At 42.5% G+C, this 9472-nt stretch overlaps 1 protein-coding gene across 1 annotated transcript in view; it reads left to right on the top strand.

The window, feature by feature from the left end:
- LOC101858996 overlaps window positions 1–752 on the top strand; it is a 20621-nt gene extending 19869 nt beyond the window's left edge. Inside the window, exons 9-10 of the mRNA XM_035968535.1 lie at window positions 159–161; window positions 663–752. Coding sequence (XP_035824428.1) covers window positions 159–161; window positions 663–752 — 93 coding nt within the window. The remainder of the gene's footprint in view (window positions 1–158; window positions 162–662) is intronic.
- Window positions 753–9472: the final 8720 nt, after the last annotated feature.

Genomic DNA, 9472 nt, shown 5'->3' with positions numbered 1-9472 from the left:
TGCTCCTTCTTTCCTATCAAACGTCTATCGTCCGTATTTCTCCTTCTTTTTTTTTTTCTTTTTCTTGTTACTCTCTTGTAACACCTCTAATCATCAGCACTTATGTGACCTTATTGTGTTGCAAGTGCCATAAAACCCCTATTAACACTAAACTAAAGAGAGTGCTCCTCACCCGAGCCACCGCACCCTAAATAATAATAACAATATTTTTATATGAGGCAGACCAGTCAAACCAAAGATTCTCTTCTTTGGTCAACCTATGTCTGCCCAGAATAATTGCTGTGTCCTGTTTTCTGCGGCTGCGTTTATCTGGAGCAATACTGTTCCTGTGTTTGGCGAAGTTTGTTTTTGCTGATTTGTATGTATGGGAACTTATATTTTGATTTGGAAGAAACTCTTCTGGCGAGTTAACGGGGTGGGGGGGGTGTTTGTTTTGTATTGTTGTTGTTGTTGTTTTTTTTGGGGGGGGGTTGTTTTGTTTGGGTATTGTTGTTTTTGTGGGGGGTTTTATTGTATTTTTTTAGGGGGAGGGGTTCCAACGAGAATTCCAGGTCGTTAACATACAAGCTTCACATACCGTTTGCTATGCTTGTAAAAAAAAAAGCAAATACAATCATAGCCATAACAAATAATCTTTGAGCCCAATCGTTTTGCCACTATAGAACCACCAATCAACCGGAGAAGAGATAGTTTTGATAATACATGTAGTGAGAGTGACTGGATTTAAACTCAAGAAGCGCAGTCCACTCTAAAATAATTAGCATTCACGTCAAAACCTGTACAGTCCCTCTTCAATATTACTTCTACTATCTAGACCTTGTTGTCCTGCTGCAGTACAATACTCAAGTCTGATTTGCTTCTATCTTTTTAAAGTAAAGTATTTCCCCGTTATTCGGCAATTACCTGTCCCTTTATGTTCACACATTGAAATCCTCAATAGTCAAAAGGCAATATCCAATGAAATTAGTTTTAATATAGCCTCTTTGTTTTAGGTTGCCATGAAAAACTTGCAAGCACGAGTGGGAATTGAGTATATGCCTACAGGATAGATTCTATAAACACATCCACCTTCACAACACACTGTATTAGAAGCATAGCATTCCCAACAAACCAGGTCTGTGGCTGGTTGGCCGGTGCTCTGGTGTGGTTTGCTCACTTCTTTCCTCTCAAACATCTATCGTCCTGATTTCTCCTACTTCTCTTCTGTGTTTGTTACTCTCTTGTAACATCTCTAATCTTCGGCACTTATATGACCTTATTGTGTTGCAAGCGCCGTAAAAATTCTAACCAAAACAAACAAAAAAGCCTATTTCATAAATGGCATTTACTCTATGGGGTCGAAGAGGGGGGGGGGGGGTGGGGTGGAACAAATTGTAATGTAGTAGTAGCAGTGTCACAGTTTTAGCAATTTCAAGTTAAAGATTTGTCATCGTAGAATTTCGCAAACATACCAGTTTGAGACACTTCAGACATGCTTGGACACAAAGTTAAAGAAAAGATCCATTAATAGTCCGTAATAAAACAATCATTAAATCCTATCTTTTTCCACTTTGGAGTTAGCAACTAGAGAGTAGACTTTTAAGTTAGATATAGCTCTAGATCAACATTTAGAGTTTTGTTTGAGAAGCAACGTCTAATCTACTACAAACTTAAACATAAGTTAAGGACCACCTTGACAGACAGCCCTCATTTTTTTTTAATCCGAAAGAAAAGACAGCAAGGAATGTTTTAACATTTTGGCTCTAAAAGTGTTAATGAGTTAAAGGGGCAAACGACCACGTGCAGTACGGAAATCCTCGAGGAATTTTAGACAAATTTGCTGTTTTTTATCGACTTGTGTGCGGCACCATTGACATTCCTCAGTTACAATTTCTGGTGCACATGATAAACGGACGTATGGTCTCGAACTGTGCTCACTTTGGTGGCAATATAAGCAGCCGTTTGCGCAAAACCCAGTGTCGCATCAACATTTAGTGTTTTGTTTGAGAAGCAACGTCTAATCTACTACAGACTTCAACACAGTTGAAGCAAGACGAAAGCTGAGAGACTTTGGTCGTTCCAGGGCTATGGCATGGCTGCATGATGGAGTTGGAGCCCGAGAAGTTGCCAGAAGGCTTGCAGTATCACACTCTGTCATTGTCCGCATGAGGCAGCGCCATCAAGCCAATGGATCGGCCCAAGAACGCCCACCTGCAGTTTGACCCAGGAAGACCACTGAGAGATAGGATCGATTTGTCTGCATGCAGGCCTTGCGGCAGAGGACGACAGCCAACAGCATCAGGCATCATCTGTGTGCTGCTACGAACTTGGTGGTGAGCTCCCAGGCCATTCGGAGTCCAATACAGAAACCCAGGCTGACCGCAGAACTCCCGGCAAGTCGTCTTGCTTGGTGCAGGGCCCATGAACCATGGACACAAGCCCAATGGGGCCATGTGTTGTTCATAAATGAGTCATGATTCATGGTCAACCCAAAAGATGGACGTGTGAGTGTGTGGTGGCGTCCACATCAGGCAAGCAGGGATCACAAGACTGCCTTGGCCCGAAAACAGTCGCGATTTCAACCCCATTGGGAATGTGTGGTGTGAACTTGGCTGGAGAGTCCAGCAGCACCAGCCACCACCAGCTAACCGACAAGAGCTGCTACAGATCCTGCAGCAGGAGTGGGCTAACCTTCCCCAGGCCTTCATTGCCAAGACCATCAACATCATGAGGCGACGCTGCCTTGATTGCACTGCTCGGCTTGGTGGGTATTCCCGTTTTTTAGCGGACGGTCATGGACACTAATTCCTGGATTTTTCTTTTGAGGGGTACTGTTGTTCCGAGCGACATATTGCCTAAGTTCGTGACGTCATCATTCTGAAATTGAATTGATTTTGTTAAGAAATGATTCCATTAACTATCTTTTAAATTTCTAATGTTTTGCTTTTCACCAGTTAGTGCTGTGAGAGTGTTTGCAAGTGGTCGTTAATTTTTGTTGAAGTCTTCATATTTAACGTAAAAATATCTTTTTGTCATGTCGCAGAGCACACCTAAATTCTGAGTTGACTCCTTATACTTTCTGAGTAGTTTTCCAGTTACTGTTATTGTTCTGCGCAATTTACCGGTTGGCGTAATCTTACGCTGTGCGTTTTAACGATCGTATAATTGCGCGACAATCTTAAGATTGCGCGGCGCGTTTTAACGATCCTATAATATTGTATCATTCTTGTGAGCTCTCCAGTTTCATACGTTAATTTTGATTTTGATTTTATTTTAAATTTTCATATTTTTACACTTTTGAAACTATGTATTAATGTTCCTTGATGTGAAAAAAAGAATAAAGATGGAATTGAATTTTTTTTTAGCATTTCAAAAATATAAAAATATAACCGCACTCTTAAGATTGCTGCGCAATTACAGGATCGCTAAGACGCGCAGCGCAATCCCAAGAGAGTTTTATTCGAGTATCTCGGGGTTTCTGCTTAAATGTTATATATCTCTAAGCCTGGGTTGGCTATGACAAGCAGGGTCGGACGCCCGCCCCCTAAATGATCTAAAGTGTGTCAATTGGGGGCGTAAAAATACCTACTTTTTCTTTGAATGAAGCAAAGTAGAGGTCAGTTCGAAACAGTGTGTACTAGCGTGGTCATTAATCAATAACACTTGACCCGGTTAGAACATGCAGAATACGTCCACTTGACAACAGGTCATCTATTGTAACAGAGCACTGAACCAGCGGTAAAGTATATCTTAAAGGGGACACACAAGTGGCAAAATGGAAAAAACACCAAAGTAACGTAATTTGAGAGGCTGCGCCTCTCGCTTGTACGTGTATGCAGTATGGAGGGATTGTATTTAGACACCCCCCCCCCCTTTTTTACACACACACAAACACTTGCACAAACGTACAAATACCGGTACTTTACTTTTATCCGCCGCTTATACCTTTTTGGGTGTCACGGGAAGAAAGAGAGGTCTCTCTGCCACCAGCCGGAGAGCTTGGGTCAGGGGGTGCCATGAGTTGTTAGTGTTAGTGTTTCCATGACTCCATCTCTCCAAGTCTTTTTCGGTCGCCCTCTAGCATTGTTGCCATTGAATTTTTTTTGTGGGCATGTTGTGCTGGATGGTGTGTTGGTAATCGCATGAGATGTCGGAACTATTTGATTCTTTGATGTTGGACGTGATGCATGATATCTTTTGTGCCCACCATTTCTCTGACTACTGAGTTTCTAATTTTGTCTCGCCTGGTCTTGTTTACTGCTTTTCGAAGACATCGCATTTCACATATTGTAATTCGTTGAGTCAATGTCTTGTTCGTGGTCCATGTTTGGCATTGATAGGTGAGTGTTGGATTGAATATATATAATTTAATATACATACATACAAATTATACAAACACACACACACACACACACACAACACACAACACACACACACACACACACACACACACACACACACACACACACACACAAACACACACACACACACACACACACACACATACACACCGATCCAACCAACCCTCTAGTTGCAGTCAAGTTGCAAGCGCCGAAATACTTTTACGAAATTGAAACTGAAACCCTCTTGTCTCTTGCCTTGGAAGAAATTTGACTGTGAATAGTGTGAAGTCATTTCAGAGTGCGTGTCCTGGGTCCTGGTTGGGGTCACCGGTCAATGAGAATCTGTCCTGAAAAAAACACACAAAAGCAAGTGACAATCTGTCCCTTAACAACTAGCACACACCGGTCAGTGAGTAGCTTGGCCCCTAAACAACTCACACCTTGACCACTCGATAAGGGTGTCTGGTCCCGCAGCTGTCCGAGTCTGGTGGAAGTAACAAGCTGCGGGTCAAAACTGGGTGACCAGCAGTTGGTCAAAACTGGGTGACCAGCAGTTAACCTCTTTTTGTCCATGGCGAGTTTTTAACAATGTTATGCTATCTGTGTCATTGGCCAGAGATGACCGTTTCTTTCACAAAATCGAGCGACCCTTGTTTTTTTGTTTCGAGAAACAATGGCCTGTTTGGAGACAGATGGCGCAAAGGTAGCTTATTGGGCTTTGACAATTTCCCGCTTCCAAGGAATATCTGATTTATCTTACTTCTCTTACACAGTATCTTTTTATTGGTTTTGCTCGTTCTGTTTGTCAAGATTTCTCCCTAAACTAAATAATATATTTGTCCCAACATTAAATGATAGTTTGTTTTCTCCCAACATTAAAGAATAGTTTCCTCTCAACATTAAATAATTTTGTCTCAAAATTAAATAACAGTTTTCGAGCGAGCGTGTATCTCTTTTACCACAAAAAAACATTGAGAAAAAATATATTTCAATTTTGAGACAAATAGTGATTTATAACCTATGGTGGAAAACAACATCCTGTAACGCATTCCTTTTCCGACATTGTCGCGCAAAACTCCATCACAATTTCCATGGACCTACATCCAAATGTATTTATTTGTCGCAACAACAGTCAAGCTCTGGTAAAGACCAAAGACACATGATAGTTTGGGCAGGGAATCAAAACATCAATTTTTTCACACAGCATGACCAGGCTAGTTGCATTGCCACGGGCTTTCTGGTTTGACACATGATGCGTGTTTGTATAACAGTACACGTATCTTGAGGTTCACCTGCATCTGCAAAGAACTGATTAGATCCTACACCTTTGCTCACAAAAGACGTGAAATTGATTCTGAAGTTGGGAAGACCTTCGATAAAGGCTGTTTCCAAACGAAAAGTAAATCTGATTATTCCTTTTCTTGAGAAATGTATAAAAACGCGTGAGTGTGGCTCTCAAGTCTACAATAAGACTTTTTGTAGACTTGAGCGACGTTTAGAACAGAGAAATTGCCTTGTACTTCCGTCGGTGGTGAAGCTGTTAGGCGCTTAATTGCTGTCGCTAGCAGAAGACCTTTGAATGCAATTCTCGTCTGGGGAGAATCTTTATCGAGTATCTCCGTCTTTCTGCCGTGACGTTGTGTGCCTCTCAGCTCGTGTTGGCCCTGACTGGCAGAGTCGAAGCCTATCTCCTAAATGATCTAAATTGTGCCAACGTGGACATAAAACACCAACATTCAAAAACCGCGATGTACAGACAAACACACACTTCATAGAGAATGTCGGGTAAATTTGGGACATTTGTTAGGTCAAAAACCTTAGCGCCCGTTGAAATAAGAAAGTTATATGTTAAATATTAAATGCTTTATGTGTGTTTTCTTTTCCCTTTTATTTGCTCAATCAGATCTTGGACACCCGAAATGCGTTTCTTTCCTCAACGAAATTTCAGATTGCGGGAGCGGAGGGAGCGGGGGGGGGGGGGGGGGGGTAAGGTACCGAAACGACATATACTGTGTTGTAGAATCCAACACTGGGTAAAAATGAACTTGAGACCTCCGTTCTGAACTGACTTAACAAATTATACTGATCCACTCTCCACTTTCAGTGCAGCCACGCTCAGGTCGCCGTGATGTCACGCTCAAAAGACGCTCATAACTTATTTTAGGAAAAGGGTAGGAATTAACCTTTACCCCCATACTGCCGGAGTGAGACACATAATCGTCTAAGTTGCTTCGTTCGATTGGAGTGTAAAACTTGTTCTTCCACTCTGTCTCTATCTCGTTTCTGCCAGTATGCAAGCCCACAGAACCCTTTCGCTCACGCTGCTATTCTTTAAAACCCTTCAGTTATTTTACACTTCAGTCGCTTTTCTTTATTCATAATAGCAGATATTTGTAACCTGGAGATTTTTTTAAAGACGTCAAGGGCTAAAAGTGTTTCCGACCGGAAAGACTGTTTGAACAATGTCAGCAACCTCAAAACCGCAATCATCTTGATCTCGTTTTAATTGTTCGAAAATTGATGCTTCGGGCAACAGAAAGCGCATCTATGGACATTACTTCGCCCATGGTTTGTAGATTTTACTGAAGTCGAAGGTCAACGCTACATGCAGAGGCGCCAAAGCAACAGGTAACCTTTGTCATGGGGAAACGAGTTGCAATCATTTCCATCATCTGTAGGCGTCATCTTTCAAGATGGCTTTTCAAAAGACCGCCGACTGTGTGCCGCACTGGGGAATGCTTTTGTGCTCTCTGCTGCGTGGAGAGCTTCTTTCCTGCCTGATTAGATTCCAATTCTTGCCCAGTGTGCAAGGGGCATAAATCCCGTGTCTTCCACTCCCGGCTTGTCTCAACTCCATTTAGTTATTGCCCCTGATTTTCTGCCACCGGTTTAGAGCAGACAAGAAAAGGTTTCTGTGTATAAAAGAAGCAGGTTGCCTTTCTATCCGACTGCTATCACAGAAGGCGAGAATTGTATGGAGAATAGTGCACTCTAGTCTCGGCACCCCCTTGTAGTCTCATACGATAATAAGCGTTCATGTGAGACATGGAACGGCCTACGAGACCCCGCTTTACAGGGTTCATCTTGGGCGAAGGATCCAAGAGGCCACCAGGAGTGTGTGACTTCAAGACCAAGTTTTTCTACTTCCTCTTAGCTTTTCGAGTAGTTGGGTGTTGCTTCTGTCCAGATTGTCGAAAAGGGAGTTTCAGCCGGGAACAAATAACAGTGTATTTCGTGGGCGGGGGTGCAGAGTGCTCGCTGTCGGTTAAGGTAAGCATTTATGATTGAACACTTTAAACTACATCTGCTCTTGTTTCAAGGGCAGGAATTTTGCACTCTTGTTTTGTGGAATAAAAACTGAACGCTCTTCTTACTCGCTAGAGTAGTAGAGATGTAACACTTATTTACAACAATTTTGCTTGCTCACGGTTACCCCACACAATATAACAAGAGATCATGAACGCGCGGCGTCTCTCTCTGAAAACGTTCCATTTCAAGCAAGAGCTATGACTCGTAGTATGAGTACTAAGTGCCTCTCTGTTCCTCTTGTGTTTAGCCTTTCCTTCAAACCACGGCCACGGGTGCACCGTTAGCTCAGTTGGTATCATGCTGACAGAACGGATGGCCCTGGTTTGAATCCCAGACTGAGCGTCTAGAACTCGGGGGCGCTTGTGGAGTTTTCAAGGCTCTCAACTCAGTTGACTCGGCCTTATCGGAGACGGACGTTAAATTCAGAGGCTACACCTCTTAAATAATCCAATGGTGTTGATTTGATAAGAGTTAACCAAGACGGGAAGTCCTGTGCTACGCATATTATATTTCTTCTTGGCGATCGGGTGGGGGAGGGTGGGACTAACCCTCATCCCTTCCCTCCCATCTCTTTCCAAGCCCTCATCCCTTCCCCCCTCCCCAAACATTCTCAACCCCTCCCTGATCCACAGCGCTTTCATATTCCCGATCCCTGGCCTCTTCCACGCCCTATCCCCTTCCCAACCCCTAAAAAATAATAATGGTTTGAGAGTGATAAGCAGGGCAATGTTTTCCAAACAGAGGTTGTCCCAGCAAGGTCAGCTCACGGTCGCATACATCATGCAGGATCGATTGTGTCAGTTGTAATTGGGCTGTCGGCTGAGAGGAGACAATGACTTTACCAAATATCTAAAAGCCAAATTTTACAAAGTAGCTTACAATGGATTTGAATGCCTATAAACTGAGATTTATTAAATGCAGGAATGCGCTTTTCTTCCTAGACCTGTTCCGTTACTCAATTATCGGACCTGAAAGTAAAGGGGGTTAAACCCTGAAGGAGCAAGAGAGAGAGAGAAACAACAAGCTGTCCAGTAATTGTTTATTTGTTTATACAACGGCTCACAATCATAGAGTCAACTTTGCAAAACAGAAGACACAATTCTTCCTGTACAAGGCGTGGACAAAGTTTTGTTTATTTGTTTGAATAAAGAGAAGCAAATCGACATAATAATGGTCATTTAGTGCTGGGGAAAAAGACAAGACAGACGTAAACAACAGAGTGAAAGTAAAAGAAGTAGGGCATACAAATTATGTCCTCAAACTACCCGCCTGGACAAAGTTACAAACCTCGCTGAGTAGGTGGTTGGTAGGTGCTCAGTTGTGGTTTGCTTCTTCTTTCCAATCAAAAATATGTAGTCTTTATCTCCCCTCCTTCTTGTTTGTGTTTGTTACTCTCTTCTAACGCCTCTAATCTTCGGCACTTATACGACCTTATTGTGTAGCGAGTGCCGGAAAACTCGTACTACAACTAAAAACCTCGCTGGGCAAGTACCCTGTAAAGAAAGGTTTCGTGCACGACCTTTCGCGCAGAGGCCACCCGCTTGTCTCAAAGACCGGCAGAGTACAACGGGCCTGAGCTTTGTCATGACAACAGAGACATCACAAAGACGTCACGGAACTTTATTGACGTCGTTTACCTGTCAGAGCATTTGAGCAGTTTAACGTGTTTTTATTTTTGTTTTTTTAACCTAAGTTTGTTTTGTATAATTTTTTGTTTGTGTTGTCGTTGTGTTGTCTTTGTTGTTGTTGTTGTTGCTGTTGTTTTTGTAGTTATTGTTATTGTTGTTGCTTTTGTTGTTGTGTTTGTGTGTATGTGTGTGTATGTATGTGTGTGTGTGTGT

This window comes from Aplysia californica, unplaced genomic scaffold, assembly GCF_000002075.1.
Source record: "Aplysia californica isolate F4 #8 unplaced genomic scaffold, AplCal3.0 scaffold00066, whole genome shotgun sequence".
In the NCBI taxonomy this organism is placed as follows: Eukaryota; Metazoa; Mollusca; class Gastropoda; order Aplysiida; family Aplysiidae; genus Aplysia; species Aplysia californica.
Note: the sequence above shows the minus strand (reverse complement) of the source record. Positions and strands in the feature narration are given on the sequence as shown.